We start from the raw sequence: 16,465 nt of genomic DNA, 5'->3' as shown, positions 1-16,465 counted from the left end.
CCCTCTAGACCAGTGGTTCTCAACCTTCCTAATGCCGCGGCCCTTTAATACAGTTCCTCATGTTGTGGTGACCCCCAAACATAAAATTATTTGCGTTGCTACTTCATAACTGTAATGTTGCTACTGTTATGGATCGTCATGTAAATATCTGATATGCAGGATGTATTTTCATTGTTACAAATTGAACATAAAGCATAGTGATTAATCACAAAAACAATATGTAATTATATATGTTTTCCGATGGTCTTAGGCGACCCCTGTGAAAGGGTCGTTGAACCCGCAAAGGGGTCGCGACCCACAGGTTGAGAACCGCTCGGCCTAGGAGCCCCAAGGACACCGTTTCCCCAGCAGAGACCAGGCCAAGTCCATCCAGGGTGAATCCGCCACTTTAATGTCTTCAGAGAGCTTTCAGGGGGGTGACAGGGGGGCACAAGGAGGGGGAGCCGGGGCACCAGGGTCAGAGGGTGAGGGACAGACAGACAGTCCATGGAGACGGGTGTCCTCGGATGACCACTTAGGAGCAGATGCTTAGCTACCGGAAGAGGCTACCCCCCGCTCTGATGGGGCAGAAGCACAGAGGGAGGCGGGAGGGACTGGCTCTGGGACCAGGCAGGGTCCCCAGGCCCCACGGCAAGTGGGTCTCCCAGGCCCTTTGAGATTGTCTGCCTGGGGGCCTGCCCTGGTGCCTGCTGAGTCCTTGAGCTCGGGCGGCAGGAACCCTGCTGGGGAGAAGGGGCCCACAGGAGCCGAGAAGGGAGAGAGGGATTATGGCTCTCACTGCGGGCAGGTCCACAGAGGCACGAAGTGGTCCACGAGAGTGCCGGCCTCGCCCCCTGCCTCTCCACCCCGTGCCTGCCCGGAAGGGTCGAGAGGCCCAGCCTGGCCCCACGTCCTGAGACGCCTGGGCTGCCCCCAGGCGAGGCGGCGGGGTACTTGGGCCTCAGTTATAGAACACCTCGTCCTCCTCCTCCGAGAGGGAGCCGCTGTCCACCGAGGGGAGGGAGCCCTGCAGGCAGGACCCACCCTCGGGCCCCGGGCCCCCGGGCAGCCGGGGCCGGGGCTGCTGCTCAGGGCTGGGGGGCTGGGGGGCAGCAGCTGTGATGGGGGGCTCCTCGGGTGAGGGCCAGCCGTCAGGGGAGAGGCCGGGGGAGGAGAAGGCCAGGAGACTGTCAGACTGCGAGGGGCCGCTCAGAAGACTGTCCTGAAGGTGGATGCTGTCCAGGTCTGGAAAACCAAAGGGAGGTGGGGGTGAGGGGTAGAGCCCGGGACCCTCCTCAGCCTCCCCTGGTGTGTGAGGGTGGGCAAGGGGCAGAAGACCGACCTCCAAATCCTGCTTTGTCACTGCCACGCTGTGTGACCTTAGGCCAGTCACTGAGCCTCTCTGAGCCTGTTCCTCACTAGGGCAGTGCGTGTAGTTAGGAGCAGGCTCTGCATCGAGTCCTGCGCGCTGAGAACTGGGAGGACCGGTGCTCTCCCTGAGCCTCCCTCCCCGCCAGCCAGAGGATTAAATGAGATCAGAGGTACATTGGCTTCACCCAGGACCCAGGCTCGTCGAAGCCCTCGGTAGTAACCCTGGGTTCTGGCACAGAAAGCCCTTAATTCACAGTATTTTTTATTATTACTACTATTTTCTCCTTTATGCTCATGGCACCCCTTGGCAATGGGCAGGGCAAGGATCACCAACCCCATTTTTCAGATGAAGAAGCTGAGACCGAGGGAAGAAAGGGCTTATCTGAGGTCACAGTGCAGTTGGTGACAGGGCGGCTTGCAGCGCCAGCTCTGCCCGCCACTCCCCCCCACCCCCGCCCCGGTGCCCACTCGGGCGGTACCCTGCAGCTGGGCAATGTCCCGGGGGCTGTTCTCGGGGAGCAGCTCCTCCGTGTGCAGCTCCTCGTCATCCAGTGAGGACCAGGCGCTCAGTGTGGCCTCTGTGATGGCGAACTGCTCAGCGACCCCTGTGGGGACAGCGGGACCAGCTCAGAGAGGGCACGGCAGGGAGGAGGGGGGTGGGGGGGCGGCAGAGTGCTTGGATGGCCTGGCACCCAACAGCCTGGGGGGGCCCTGGGCTGTCCATGCAGGCCCTGGTGATCAGAGTGCCCACCGAATGCCCTGGCCACCCCAGGCCACTGTTCTCCCTGCCCAGACAATGCCCCCATGGTGACGCTCTGTCCCCTAAGGACCAGAGCCCTGGCCAGTGCGGGTCCCGAGCTCCACCCCCCACTGACCAGCTCCGCCCCCCACTGACCGGCAGCAAAGCGGGCCTCACGCAGCTCATCGGGGAGGCAGCAGTAGTGCTCGTCCTCGGCCGGGGACAGCTCCCAGCCGGACCGCTGGGCCCTCCAGCCCTTCCACTCGATGAGGTGGGCCACGCGGCCACGCGCCATGGCCGTGGGCTTCGTGATGTGGTCCTTGATGCTCTGCACCACCCCTGGGGACAGTGGGAGCCGTCGCGTGACTGCCCAGCTCAGAGCCCCACCCCAACACCCCTGCCCCCCCATAGCGCAGGCCCATCCAATGACCTGTACCCCACATCCATTCAATGCCTTGTACCCAACCAATGCTCTGCATCCTCAAAGCCCCATCCCCAGCAACGCCCTGTACCTACCCGATTCCTCAAGCCGGCCAGTGCCTGTGCCCCTCCCTGCCCCACACCCTCCCGGTGTCCTGCTCCCAGCCAACACTCCTGTCCACTGGGAGCTTCCTTCCCAGCCTCGCCACACCCCTCATTCTCTCTCCGACCGAGTTCAGATCCTCCTGCCCAAGATCTGCTCAAGGACCCACTCAAGATGCCCCCTCCCCAGCCCTCCCCTTTTCCATGAATAAAGTTCTGAGCGAGCATCCCTGGGCCTGGGCCAGTGCCAGCTCTGCTGCGGGTGAGACCTGTGTGGGGCGCTGCAGGCAGGGAAGGCTTCCTGGAAGAGGTGGACTGGACTGGGGCTTTGAAGGCAGTTGGGTTAGACAGATAGAGGCTGTTTCAGAGATGAGATGATGAAGGCATGGAAGAGTCGGGTGTGGCTCCAGGGTTACCAGGACTGGGATGGCAGAGAGGCTGGGGCGCCTACCAGGGGCCAGACTGGGAGCTGAGAGCCAGGTGGAGGGCACCGATGTCCTGAGAGCAGGGGGAGCCACAGCAGGGTGATGGCAGGAGGGGAGCGGGTTAGATCTGTGGTTGAGGAAGAGCATCCTAAGTCCGGGCTTAGGGTCCCAGGGTGGAGACAGGGGGGCATTAGGGGCCACTGAAGGGATCCAGCAGGAGACGGGACAAGGGCTGGGCAGATGGGCGAGGGGGGACCTGAGGGGTTCCTAGGAGTAGACGTTGGATGTGGAAGCTGACAGAGAGGGTTGTCAAGAAAGATTCAGCATCTCCCTAATCAAGCCCGACAACAGGTCTGGGGGCCACCGGGCTCCAGCGCCATGACGTAAAGAACAGCAACCCAAGAAAGACAGCATCCACAAAGGAAGCCAGAGGAAAACCACAGGGAGGAGGGAGGGGAGGAGGGAGGGAGGAGGGGGGGGAGGAGGGGGGAGAAGGGAGGGGAGGAGGGAGGGAGGAGGGAGGGGAGGAGGGAGGGGAGGAGGGGGAAGGAGGGAGGGGAGGAGGGAGGGAGGAGGGAGGGGAAGAGGGAGGGGAGGAGGGGGGAGGAGGGAGGGGAGGAGGGAGGGAGGAGGGAGGGGAGGAGGGAGGGGAGGAGGGGGAAGGAGGGAGGGGAGGAGGGAGGGAGGAGGGAGGGGAAGAGGGGGGGAGGAGGGGGGAGGAGGGAGGGGAGGAGGGAGGGAGGAGGGAGGGGAGGAGGGAGGGGAGGAGGGAGGGAGGAGGGAGGGGAGGAGGGGGGAGGAGGGAGGGGAGGAGGGGGGAGGAGGGAGGGGAGGAGGGAGGGAGGAGGGAGGGGAGGAGGGAGGGGAGGAGGGGGGAAGGAGGGAGGGGAGGAGGGGGGAGGAGGGAGGGGAGGAGGGAGGGAGGAGGGGAAGAGGGGGGGAGGAGGGGGGAGGAGGGAGGGGAGAGCCTCCCCCACGTAGGGGAGTGTTGGCAACTAGGAGGCTTTTGGAGGACGTGTCTAAGTGGCCCCTGAAGGGCAGGGGAGGTGGAGGGAAGGGGCTCAGGGGGAGGGAACAGCACAGGCTGATGGAGGGGGGGGGGCAGCAAGGGCCCGGGAGCCAGGGAGGCCTGAGGGAGGCGGGACTAATGAAAGGCTAGAGCGAGGTACACTGAGCAAAGCTGTGGGCAAGGGAGCGCTGAGAATGGCCCAGAAGGCTGTGCGGAGGCAGGGCAGATGCTGGAGGGCCCGTTGAGGCCCTTTCCTGGCCTGCGTGCCCACCCCCCACTGGCACACCTGCACCCTTGTCTGGAGGCTCGCCCTTAGCTATGGCAGCTGCCTCACCCGGAGGTGCCAAAGGGGCAGGGCAGCCAAGCCGGCCAACTGGCCGAAGTGCGGTTCATGCTCCTGGCCTCCCGTGGATGGGGCTGGGGAAGGGGAGCCGCCTGCCGCCAGGCTTTGCCAAGCTCCTCCCCTGCCCTGTCCCGCTGCCCTCACTCCTATAGGTTGCCCTAGAGCAGTGGCTGGCAAACTGCGGCTGGGCAACCGAGGCTCGTGAGGCACATGCAGCTCTTTGGCCCCTTGAGTGTGGCTCTTCCACGAAATACCGACTCTTCCACAAAATACCGACTTCTGCGCACGGGCACAAAGTTTCCATCGCACTGTACGTGCACGCCCCCATGTGGCATTTTGTGGAAGAGCCACACTGAAGGGGCCAAAGAGCCGCATGTGGTTCGCGAGCCACAGTTTGCCGACCACGGCCCTAGAGCAAGTCCCTCAGAAACCACTCACACAGCAATTCCCATCTCGGTGACAGGCAGATGTCACCCGCTGCGGGCGGGAGGCCACACCAGGCACACATCTGAAAACCCCGGCGGCCCCCATCAGAGTTGCTGGAGGCCCCGACAATCCCACCCATGGGGGGGGGGCGGGGGGCGGGGGGCAGGGGCGGGGGCGGGGGGAACCCTCGTCACTATTCCCTGCAGACCCAGCTCTTGGAGCCTGGCATTTGGAAAATGGTGAATCCATGGGGCCACAATCCTTCCAGCTGCAATTTAGCTTCGCTCTCCCTCCCCCCGTTCCCCACCCCCCAGTCCAAACACACACACGCACGCACACACGCACACACACACAGCTAGTGTCGGGCAGGCCGTGCAACTCCAAGGGCAGGAGAGGGCAGCTGCCGCCTACCCACAAGGGACGAGGTGGCCAGGGCTGCCACGTGGTAGCTGCTGGAGCAGGATCTGGAGTCGGACAGGTAGCCGTTGGTGGTCTGGAAGCATCTCTGCACGGGGGGAGGGGGGAGCAGCTGGGCAGACCTGCCCAAGGAGGTCCCCCCACCACGACCACCCCCATTGCCCACCTCCCCAGGGCTGCTGAGCAGCGGGCAGGGCCAGGGCGATCCACCCCACCATTCTCATCGCCCTCCCTGCCCCCGGCCCCAGGGCTGGCAGAACCGAATACCCACGAGGGGTGAGCAAGTGCACTGACCTGCCAAGGATCCCAACAGAAATCCATCTGTTTGTCCTAAAATAAAAGGAGAAAGAGGATCAGGAGGGCCTGGCACGGCGCCAGCAGATGCCAGGCGTCCTAGAGCTCTGGACGGCCATGTGGGTCACCTTCTGGTGCTCCCTGAGGTGGCGGGTCTGCCCACTCCTGGGTCGCGCCCTGCTGTCCCCTGGCACGCAGAGAAAGAAGTGTGTGTGTGTATGGGGGGGGGGGGGGGCAGCGCTGGCTCTGCCAGGAGAGGCAGTTGGTGCAGGGGGCAGATCAGACCTGGGTTCGAGTTTCGGCTCTGCCCCTTAGCCTGGGCATCCTTAGGCTAATAACATAACATCTCAGAACATCAGTTCCTTCACCTGCAAAAAGGGACCATGCCATTTACCCCTCGGCCGTGGGGAAGCGTAAATGAGATCACGGGAGCACCGTGCCTACACAATGCTTAGCATGTGGTTGTGCTCAAACAACTACAACAAAAGGTAATTCTATCAATTGGTAGGTTCAAGGTCATGACCTCTGGGGCAAGGGCAGAAATTATGCAGCAGGATGCGAGGCCCCTCGCGAGATCTAAGAATCCTACTCCTTTCGTTCTCCAGTGCAGGGCAGTGCAGGCTGCTCAGGTGTCCTGGGCTGGGAACAAAACTTGTTATTTGCAAGGCTGAGTTCATCCGGGGTGGGGGTGGGGGAGGAGGGCGGGGAGAGGAAGCCTTCTAAAGCCTGGTCCAGTTCCCGAAGGCCCGGCCCGAGGCAGACCTCCATCCAGCCGAACAGCAAACCTTAGGGGCCCCGAGCCCAGGAGGAGTAGCCATGTTTGGCCGGGAGGGGAGGGGCTCCCAGTGGGAGCCGCAGGGAACAGCCCAGGACCAGGGCCAAGGGGGGGGATGACGCGTGACCGGTTTACCTTGCCAGCGACATAGTCCGGAATGAGGGTGGGTGGGCGGCTGCAGGGCAGCGGGCTCAGGGGGCCTGTGCCCGGGGCCATGGGGCAATCCTTGTGGACTCCCGTGAACAGATCTGGAAATGAGAAAGACAGGAGTGTTCTCCCGGAAGCCAGGTCAGGCCAGCCCTGGGGGGCGGGCGTGACTTGATTAGCACCCATCGTCATTTTGTAGAAAACAGACCCAAAGCCACAGCAGCTGGGTCCGGCCTGGTCCCCGCAATGGGAATTGCTTGCCCATCTGCTTGTTGCTCCATTTTCCCTAATTCTAGCACCACACGCTGGCATTTTTGGCCCCAAGGAGACCTCCAATTCATGTACCTACTTTCCACTGGCTCCCATGGCCTCACCTCTCTCCCGGCCCAGCTAAGACTCCTGCAAATCCTATGAGCTCTCCGCCAACGACGCCCTGGACCCCTCGACCCTCTGCCCTGCCCCTGCACCCGCTCTGTGCCCCCTCTACCTCTTACAGGACTCTGCCCGGGGGTCCTCCCACACGTCTCTAATTCCCACCGGTCTGCTTCCTGCCAGGATGCCCACCTCACCCGCCTTTCCTCCTCCCACCTCCATCCTGGCACCCACCTCCGTGCCCCTGCCGCTGGCTTCTCCCCATTCCTTGCTGAGACCCAGAGCCTTCGAAAAGCATCACCCTTTCTTTTCACCTCGGAGCCCTGCCTGCGTTGTTGCTCACACCATCTGCTTTCCCTCCTGTGACAAAGGCCTGGCCCGCCCCCCCCCCCCGCCCCCCCCTCCCGCCCCGGGGCTGGGTCCCGTCCCTGCCCACACCCAGGGCTCTGCTCTCTCTCCTGTGTGGTTGTGTTTGCCGCTCCATCGAATGGGTCCATCCGTGTGGCACCTGCATGATGCCTCCTGCTGGGACTCAGGCCGGCATTCCAACTCCTCTCCCTGCCTCACCCAGTCCCTCACCACTGGGCCCGCCCCCAACATCCTAGCAGCCCAAGCGCTCCCATCCTTTAAAGACCCTCTCTGAGCTGCTTCCCTCCAGCTCCTGCTCCCCCCACCCAGGAAGCACTGTGTCCACCTCTCCTTCCTGGCCGCCCGTGTCCCCTCCACCATGCCAAGCAGCCTCTCATGGGTGGCCAAGAACCTCCATGTGGCCAAGCTCAGCAGTGGCTTCTCACTGGCCTCAAGGGGCACCCGGGACACAGCCCATCCCTCCCTCTGAGCCGCACCCTCCTCTCGCCTCCCCTCCACCTCCCTGGCTGCTCTTCTCCGTCCTCCTTCCCTGCTCAGCCCCATGCATGTCCCCGGCTCCATCCTGGGCCCTTCTTGCCTCCTGCCTCCCAGGCCAGCTCAGGGTGTGCGGCTGAGCCCACAGTCACACATCCAGCCCCACCTCTGCTTGAGCTCCTACCAGCATTTCCAGGTCCCTACCTGGGTGCCCAAAGGCACCGCAAGCAAACCAGGGCAAATGGGGTCGCAAACCCGTGTTCGTCTTCCTCCACAATTTCCGAAAATGATGCCACCGTCCTCCCAGCTGAACTGACAAAACTCCAGGCGTTGCGTGGAGTCCTGCCCGCTCTGTGCCCTGCCCCCAACCCCTCCAAGCGACCAGCAAGCCCTCTGCTCTCCCACCTCAAGGAGATTTGTCCCTCGTGGGGAGGCACCAGGCAACCCCAGAGACTGGGGAGCGGCTGGACTGAGACTCTGATCCTTGCAGAGGCGTTGACAGGGAGGGGAAGGGGTGGGCCTAGAGCCGGGTGGGGAACCTTTTCTCTGCCCAGGGCCATTGGATATTTATAACATCATCCGAGGGTCATACAGAATCATCAACTTAAAAATTAGCTGCCGCGTTTGGTCAAACTTTTCATGAACTCACCCCTCAGGCCTTGCTAGGGCCAGGCCAAGTGACCTTAGGAGCCTTATACGGCCCCTGCCCTGGCCTTGGAGAGAGTGTGGGTGCTCTAGCTGATGCCCAGATCCTTCTGGATCTCTCTCCCGGTTGTGCATCCACAGCCCGCCCCACCCTCCATGTGCTTTGCTTCCAAGGGGCAGCACCTGTCGCTCTTTCTAGGTGGGCTGCCCTCAGGCAACGGGAGCTGAAAGTATCTGAGAACTGATGTCTTCCCTTCCCCACCCCACCTGAGTGGCCCTTAGCCAGTGACTGGAGGTGCAGATCCCAGCACCTCTGTTTGGGGTCGGAACACTCTGAGCCTAACTGTCATTCCACAGGATGAGGTCACCCCTGCAGGATGACAGACAGCCTTTCCGGCTCCGGGTCCTCTGTCCTGCCTCTCCAGTCCTTCGTGTGTCAGCTGTACCCAGATCCCCGTGCCAGGCTCTGCTCCAGAAGTACCTGCGGAGGCTCCGGTGCCGCACGGCCCGGTTCAAATCCCAGCCCTGCCCTCTACCACCTGTGGGACCTTGAGCACGTGCCTTTGCCTCTCCGAGCCTCTGTTTTCCTCTCTGTAAAATGGGCGGTTGAGGGAGCTTGTTTTAGTTCTTCTGAAATTGTCTACTAGGATGCCAAGCGGATAACGAAGAGGCATAAGGGCCTGGCATTTTGAAGAAAGCCACTGTCGGGGTGGGGAGCACAGACCCCACATCAAGGGGGCTGCCCCAGGCTCTGCTGCCCCTGCCTCAACCACCCTTCTCACTCTGGCCACCTAATGAGATGAGGGAGGGGCTCCCAGACCCCTGCAGAAATTTGGAATGCTTGCAAAGGAGAGGCCAGCCCGGCCAGTGTGGCTCACTGGTTGAGCGTCAACCTGTGAACCAGGAGGTCACGGTTCAATTCCCAGTCAGGGCATATGCCCAGGTTGCGGGCTCAACCCCCAATGGGGGGTGTGCAGGAGGCAGCTGATCAATGATTCTCTCTCATCATTGATGTTTTTTCTCTTTCTCTCTCCCTCCCTTCCTCTCTGAAATCAATAAAAATGTACTTAAAAAAAACAAAGGAGAGGCCAGCTTCTCACCCCCCCCCCCTCCCGTTGGATGTCCGCATAACTGGGGAGGGATGGCTGCAGTGGGGCTGGGCAGGGCTGACGATGGTAAGAACTTTCTGTGTGTGCATGAGGTCATGATGCAAAATATATCTATTCTTATGGGTTCCAGTCAAAAAGGTTAGAAAGTGACCTGCTTAAGGCTCCAGAGAGCACAAGCCGGGCTGCCAAGTGCCGTTCAAGGTGGCACTGGCTACAGGCTGCCCCGGGGAACTTTGAAAGGGGCTGGAATGTTTCTAGGGCCCCTGGCCATCACCTGAGCCACAGACACTGGAGTCAGGAGGGCCGGGCACAGAGGAAGCTGGTAGGTGACCTCAAAGGCCTGGAGGAGACATGACTTGAACAAGGTCATTGGTCAAGGAGGTGGTGGTGACATGAAGGACTCCTAGCTCCCAGGCCCCGCCCCCCCCAGCCTCCCTGCCCCCACCTTAGGTGAGGGGCGGGCGCCTCTGCCAAAGCTGCCATCACCCCCTGAGGACTTTGGCCCCATGAGGGCACAGGCTGGTTGCCATGGAGACATCAGGTAATGAACCAGCTCAGGGTGAAATCAGAGGCTGCTCATGGCCCAGCTGGGACCATGGCCACGTCAGCACCGGCAACTGGAAAACACAGCATTTCATGGGGAGCGGGGGCCGGGGTTCTGCCTGAGGGCCCCCAGCCACAGTTCTTGTGGGCACCTCTCTCTCCCAAGGGAGCGGTGGGGGGCACCGCCTTCCTTCCTCAGTCCACACCCTAGGCCCCTGACCTCAAGGTCTGAGGCCCCTTCTCAGGCCTGCTTCCTCCCCTACCTCCCCGGCCACAGAAGTGACAGGCCTCTGGTTTCCATGGCAACCTGGAGGGGACCATTTTGATCCTTCAAGGAGAGGGGTGTCAGGCAGATGTCTCCTTCAGAAGACAAGCCTCTCCTCTGCTCAGTGAGGGTGCTTCCTGCCTCCCCACAGCAGCACCCCACCCGCTAGAGCCCAACCACCCCGCCGGTTCCTCCTTTTGTCTACGCTGCCCCTCTCCTGCTGCAGAGCCCCCAGCGGGGCGTCTCTGCTTGTTTCTTCGGTGACTGGGCACCGCCAACTCCTCACCTGCTTCCCAGTCGTCAGCCCCTTTAGCGGCTCTCTGGCACTCTGTGCCCGTGTCCCAGCCCATTAGTCACCGTGGCTGCCATCCGCCCCCACCTCAGAGGGCGGGCGGGAAGGCCCATGGTGAGCCCTGCTCTTTCCCAGCAGCCCAGAGAGGGTAAACCTCCTCTTGAAACCACACAGTAACTGAGCCGGTGTCCAAAGCCCCTGGTGAAGGCCCTCCCCGGGCAGCCACCGGCCTCCCCTCTAAGCTGCTTGGGGTCCCTCCAGCCAGCCCCTCCCCAGGTGGGTACCGCCGGGCTGTCATGTGCCAGGCTCTGGCCTTGGCTCTGAAGAGAACACAGTGGGCGAGGCGTTTCGTTCACAGCTCCCGCCCTGGGTTTAAGTCCCAGCTCTTCAGTGCCAGCTCCAGGGCCGTGGGCTTATGACACAGCCCCCGTGAGCCTCAGGGTTCTCATCTGTGAAATGGGAACACCGACCCCTCTGGAAAGGGCGAGGATGGGGCACCTGCCACAGATGCCCTCTACAAAGGACACCTGCTCTGTCCCTCCCCCTCCAGACCTCACATCCCCTGTCTGGACTGAGGAACAGATCTCCGTCACCAGCCTCTGGTCCTGCCCCCAGGGCTGACGTTTGCCTTGGGGGCTCTGCAGAGGGAGGCCACCCAAGGTGAGCCCTCGGCCTCTCTGCTGGTGAGTCACTGCATGGCAGCAGGCCACCCTCCAGGTCTGGCAGAGGCTGAGCCTCCAGCAGACAGAGTGCCCCCCACCCCCCAGGACAGTTACTTACAGGTCACTCGGGCCACCGCGGTAGCTTTATCTGTGGGCTGGTGCAGCTCAGAGCTGACAAAGGGGGTCCCTTTCCATGCCCAACCAAGGACAGAGAGAGCTAACAGGCTCCTCTCCAGGACCTTCTAGACACCCCAGGTCCTTTCTACTTCCTCTAACACTTACGAGTGCCTACTATGTGCCAGGTACTGGTCCCAGTGCCTGACATGAACCGTAGGACATCAATACCGGTATTATTCCCATGTTAGAGATGAGAACACTGGGATGCACATACCAAGTTAAGTAACTGCTGAGATCACGGAGCTAGTGTTGGTGGAGCAGGGGTGTGACCTAGGCTGGCTGGCCCCAGAGTCTGCACCCCTGACCTCCCACTGCTGCCTGGTGCTGAGGGTGGGGGGTGGGGGGTGGCTGTCCCAGGTGTGGCCTGAGACTGGGGTTTAGGGTTTGACTGGGGTGGTCTTAGCATGAGGCTCCAATCCCTAGCCTGGCTTCAGGCTGCACATCTGGCTCAAGGAAGGACTTGGAGTCAGAGGGCTGCTGTTAGCAGTTGGTGCAGGTGTGCCGACCAGGATCTGGGGCTCCAAAGCCCATGGAGGCCCGCAGCTGGAGAGGGCAGGACAGGTGCCAGCCCAGGACTGAGGGCTGGCAGTGTGGTGCAGAGCTAAGGGCCCAGGCTCTGGACTCAGCTGGTCTGGATTCAAATCCTGCCTCTGCCTCTGCTATTTCTTATATGCAGCCTCTGGGCATGTCACTCAACTCCTCTCTGCTCAGTTTCCCCATCTGTGAAATGGGGACAGTGGGGGTGTGTACTCCTAAAAAGTGTGTCCGGCCTAAAAGATCCCAACCAGTGCTTGGTGCGCTGTAAGCACTCAGCATGAGTGACAAGTAGAGGGGTGCATGGCCTCCACTCAGTGGTGCAGCCGCCCAGAGTCTCTGGGACGATGGCTGAAGGTCCCCACTCCCTGTCGGAGGACCTGGGCCCCAGTCCTGACGCTGCCTTGAGTGACCTTGGCAGGTGTCTCTACTCCCCCGGCCTCTGAACTGTGCTCAGCTGGTCTGCAGCTTATCAGCTAGTCCCCAGCCTCTGACATGGGGTGGCCAAGTGGTGGGGAAGGGACAGTCACCAAGGAAAACACCAGATCCCAGATCCCCCAACACCCAGAGCCTGCCCAGAGCGGGGGTTTCTGGGGAGACACAGAGAGCCTGTCATTCCTAAAGCACCCTAAACACTCTTTACTCTTAAAACCACCTTCTGACCAGCCAGCGTGGCTCAGTGGTTGAGCATCGACCTGTAAATGAGGAGGTCCCGGTAGATTTCTGGTTGGGGCTTATGCCCGGGTTTTGGGCTCAATCCCCAGGGTGCGACGTGCAGGAGGCAGCCCATCAATGATTCTCTCTCATCATTGATATTTCTATCTCTCTCTCCCCCTCCCTTCCTCTCTGAAATCAATAAAAATAAATTTCAAAATAAAAAAAAAACACTTTCCCACTCTGGCCAGGCTATGTAAGTTCTGTGCGTGTCAACACTGGATGCCCAGTGTGTGCACCGTGCCTGGCACACAGTAGGTGTCATAGGTGTCATGCTCGTATCAGCTTAATGATTAAGTGAATAACCCTCACACAGCCCAACCCCCACCCATGATCCCAGCCCCGACACCCCCGAGACATCCTGAGCCACTTCCCTGAATGTCCCACGTGGACCAGTGAGCAGAGCCCCTTGGAGGCCACGGGATGAAGGCAGAGGTGCTATGTCCCCCGGACAAGGACAAGCCCCCCTCCAGGGCCTGCCCAGCCCCTCTCCCGGTCCTGTTTGCCCCTCTGCACCTGAAAAAGCTACTGGGGGTGATGCATGGGGGCAGCCCCAAGGCCCTGTGGTTGGGGTCAGTGCGTCTGGTCGGTCACCTCCACCCCAGCCCCGCCCCCTGCCACTGTCCGTGGAGACCAGTGGTGGGCGAATGGCCCTGTAAACCTCTTCTGAAGGGCTGCCCAGCAGCTGTTGGCAAGCTGGTGGCGGGGAGGGCTCCACAGGCCACCCTCCAGGGAAGCTCACTCCCGCTCCTGATACCACCTCGGGGAGTCGGGGACTGAGGCACCGGTGGGGGAGCGAGGGTGCCCCTCAGGGTGGCCGTTAAAGCTCAGAGACAGAGGCAGGCCCAGGGGCTCCTGGGAACATCAGCTGCCCCTGTCCCTTCCCATCCCCTGACCAAGGACGGCGGTGGGGGTGAGGGTGAGGACAGGACCTTCTCGGTAACCTGTTCACCTCCACTACCCCTTGATGCCCGTGGGGTTCAGGGACCCTGAGACAGGGGCCTCGGAGAAGGGAACAGACAGGGGGGTGTTGAGTTAGTAAGGCCTGGGGGTGGGTGGCAGGGGGGTTCTGGTGCCCACACCCCCGAAGTCCCTCCAGAACAGCCAGGAGCACCCAGAAGCCGCCGGCCCCTTCAAGACACGCGGCAGGGGGTGTGTGGCTGCTGGGAAGAAAGCGACCCGGCTTCAGGCCACCTGCTGGGGTGTGTGAGCGGGGGGGGGGGGGGGGGGGGTCCGAGCGGGGCTGGGCTGGGGGCCCTCCCTGCGCGCTCTCCGCGCTGCACCCCGTCCTCCCACGCCCTGTCCCTGGGGGTTCGGGGGCGAGTCTCCTGGGGCTCCGCCGGGCTGGGCGGGGATGCAGCTGGTGAGGATGTTCCCTGGGAATGTGCGCGCGTCCTGGGCGCGGGGACCCGGACCCCCGGACCCCCAACCCCACCAGCCCGCGGCCCCCTCACCTCGCGACACGCAGGAGCCCATCACGGGGCCGCGGGGCCGGGCCGCTGCGCCTCGGGTGCGTCGGGGCGCCGGGCGCTCATGTCTCCGCGGGCGGCCGGGGGCTCACGCGGCGCGGGCGCAGCTGGAGGCGGCGCGAAGGGGCCGGGGTTCCTCCGGGCTCTGCCGCCTCTCCCCCCGGTCGTCCCGCCGCCGCCGCCGCTGCTGCCGCCTCCCGCGCCAGCTCCGCCTGCACCGCGGCTGGGGGCGGGGCCGGGCCGCGCGGAGGGAGCTCTGAGCCTCCGGTGCCCGCCCCGCCCCCTCACCGCCCCCTCACCGCCCCCTCCCCGCCCCCTCCCCGCCCCGGCCCTCCCCGCCGCGCCCCGCCCCGCGCACCTGTTGCCTCAGCCGGGCTGGGGGCGGGCGCGGGGGGTTGGGGTGTGTGTGGGGGTGTGTGGGGGGCATTTGGGGCGCACGGGTCGGGGTACTTCGGCCCTCACCTCGCTCCGCCTGGTGACCGGGCTGAAGGTCAGGGAAGGGCCGTGGGGGCGGGGAGATCTCCGGCATTTGGGACGCAAAGTGCACGGCCACGTCCATTCAACAATCAGACCAGACACCTGGTGGGGCGCAGTGACGGCAGCTCCATGACACGACCGTTCGCAGGGGGCCTGGCCTGAGGCCCCTTCACTGCGAGGGGGGCGGGCCAGGGTGGAGGTGGAGGGGGGCGGGAGGGGCAGTGTGCTAGAGGCAACACTCCATGGGGTCTCCCGCAGCGCCGGGAGGGGCAGCACCCGCCTCTCTGGGCTTTGCTAGGACACTGGGGACCCAGGCACAAGGGTGTTCTCAGCCCCCGTCTCCTGGCTAATGAGCGACAGTGTGAGTCTAACCACTCCCCCTCACATGCCTCCACACGGACACGCTCTCACACATATGTGAATGCTTGCACACCCACACTCGTGCACACACGCACTAGCACACACCACACACTGACAGCCGTACTCTCACCTGTATACAGCCACACACCCAGCCCCTCAGCAAACCTCCCTGCCCCAGCTCTTCAGGGCCACAGCTCTCTCTGTCCCACGCACCTGTCGCTGCATCCTCGCACCTACCTGAGGCCCTGGAAGGGCGGTCACTGTGCCCCTCTAACACAGGCAGGCGAGGAAGCCGGGTTCACTGGTTTCTCTCAAGAACCTGGTGAGGGACCTGCAGGGTTTGGAAGGACGAATGGGGCTTGAGGCAGGATCTGAACCTGTGGGGCTGCCAGGAGTGGAAGTGGGGTACGGGATGGGGGTGGGTGCTGCTCTCTTTCTCTTTCCACAGGCCCGGTGGCTGCTCTGGAGTAAAGTCGGGGTGGAGAGTGGCATTGGCAGGCCTGGTATGAATGTGGACTCAGCTCACACAAGCTGCGTGTCCTTGGGCAGGTTGCGTCACCTCCCTGAGCCTCAGTGTTTTCATCTGTTAACTGGGGGCAAAAATCTCGCCTCACAGGATTGCTGTAAGGATTAATCTGCTTTAAAAAGATTGGCACAGCCCTAGCCGATTTGGCTCAGTGGATAGAGCATCAGCCTGTGGACTGAAGCGTCAGGGCTCGATTCCGGTCAAGGGCACATGCCCAGGCCGCAGGCTTGACCCCCAGTAGGGGGCGTGCAGGAGGCAGCTGATCAATGATTCTCTGTCATCATTGATGTTTCTCTCTCTCCCTCTTCTTTCCTCTCTGAAATCAATTTAAAAAATATAAAATGATTGGCACATACTATGTACTTAACTTAGAGCTAAAAATAAACAGAAGTGATTGAACAAGTTATGATGATTTATTACCTCACCAAGCTTCCCTACACCCATGGGAAACCTGAAGAAACTCCACTTAATGGATGTGTATGAAGCACCTACTATGTGCCCATATGAGCAGGACAGATGTGCCAGTCCTGGAGTCAGTACTGTATTTAGCTGGGTGCTCAGGTACCCTCATGCTCCATCCCCATCAGAGCAGCCCTGCCTCCTGAGTCTGGCTGGGGGGGGGGGGGGCAGTTCTGAGGGGACGGTCTGTCCTGATCACCATGGGTGCCCAGTGCCTTGCAGGGCCGGCTGCGTGCCTGCCAGGTGTGGAGAAGGAAGGACAGGTCTGCCCGTGGCCAGGCTCTGGGTCCTGCTGCGAACCCCGGGGCTGGGAGGCAGAGGGCCTTTCTCTTCTTCCTTCGGTGGAGGGACTCCATCTGGCTCGGACGGAGGGCTCTGACTCACCGTGACGCAGGATGCTGGTCACAGCTGCCGATGTTCCCAGCTGGCAGCCTGGCAGCTCTGGGGGCAGAGGGAGCAGGAAGGTGGACCCCTGCAGAGAGGATGGGATAGGTCACAGGGGACAGAGAGGATGCTGGGGAACTCACGGTGCCCCCCTTCAGCCTAAGACAGGGACAGGTGGATGAGGCTG

At 62.3% G+C, this 16,465-nt stretch overlaps 1 protein-coding gene across 2 annotated transcripts; it reads right to left on the bottom strand.

Moving 5' to 3' along the window:
- Nucleotides 1-368: 368 nt before the first annotated feature.
- Nucleotides 369-14,311, bottom strand: FAM131C (family with sequence similarity 131 member C). Of its 2 annotated transcripts, XM_059691132.1 has the most exons (7): nt 14,058-14,311; nt 6,436-6,548; nt 5,526-5,561; nt 5,226-5,319; nt 2,246-2,428; nt 1,830-1,955; nt 369-1,224 (listed from the first exon to the last, which is right to left on the bottom strand). In XM_059691132.1, exons 1-7 carry the CDS (start codon nt 14,077-14,079, stop codon nt 941-943), a joined length of 858 nt encoding a protein of 285 aa, XP_059547115.1. In that variant the 5' UTR covers nt 14,080-14,311; the 3' UTR covers nt 369-940. The 2 variants fall into 2 exon arrangements, with proteins under 2 accessions (XP_059547115.1, XP_059547116.1); XM_059691133.1 differs by lacking the exon at nt 6,436-6,548.
- Between the last annotated feature and the right edge of the window lie 2,154 nt (nt 14,312-16,465).

The sequence above is a fragment of the Myotis daubentonii genome, chromosome 3 (genome assembly GCF_963259705.1).
Source record: "Myotis daubentonii chromosome 3, mMyoDau2.1, whole genome shotgun sequence".
NCBI lineage: Eukaryota > Metazoa > Chordata > Mammalia > Chiroptera > Vespertilionidae > Myotis > Myotis daubentonii.
Note: the sequence above shows the minus strand (reverse complement) of the source record. Positions and strands in the feature narration are given on the sequence as shown.

Coding starts and splice junctions, on each gene's coding strand:
- FAM131C (XM_059691132.1), bottom strand. CDS start 14,079: ATGGGCTCCTGCGTGTCGCGAG. Junction 6,549..14,057: donor GGGCTCCTGCGTGTCGCGAG/GTGAGGGGGCCG, acceptor TCTCATTTCCAG/ATCTGTTCACGGGAGTCCAC. Junction 5,562..6,435: donor CGGACTATGTCGCTGGCAAG/GTAAACCGGTCA, acceptor CTTTTATTTTAG/GACAAACAGATGGATTTCTG.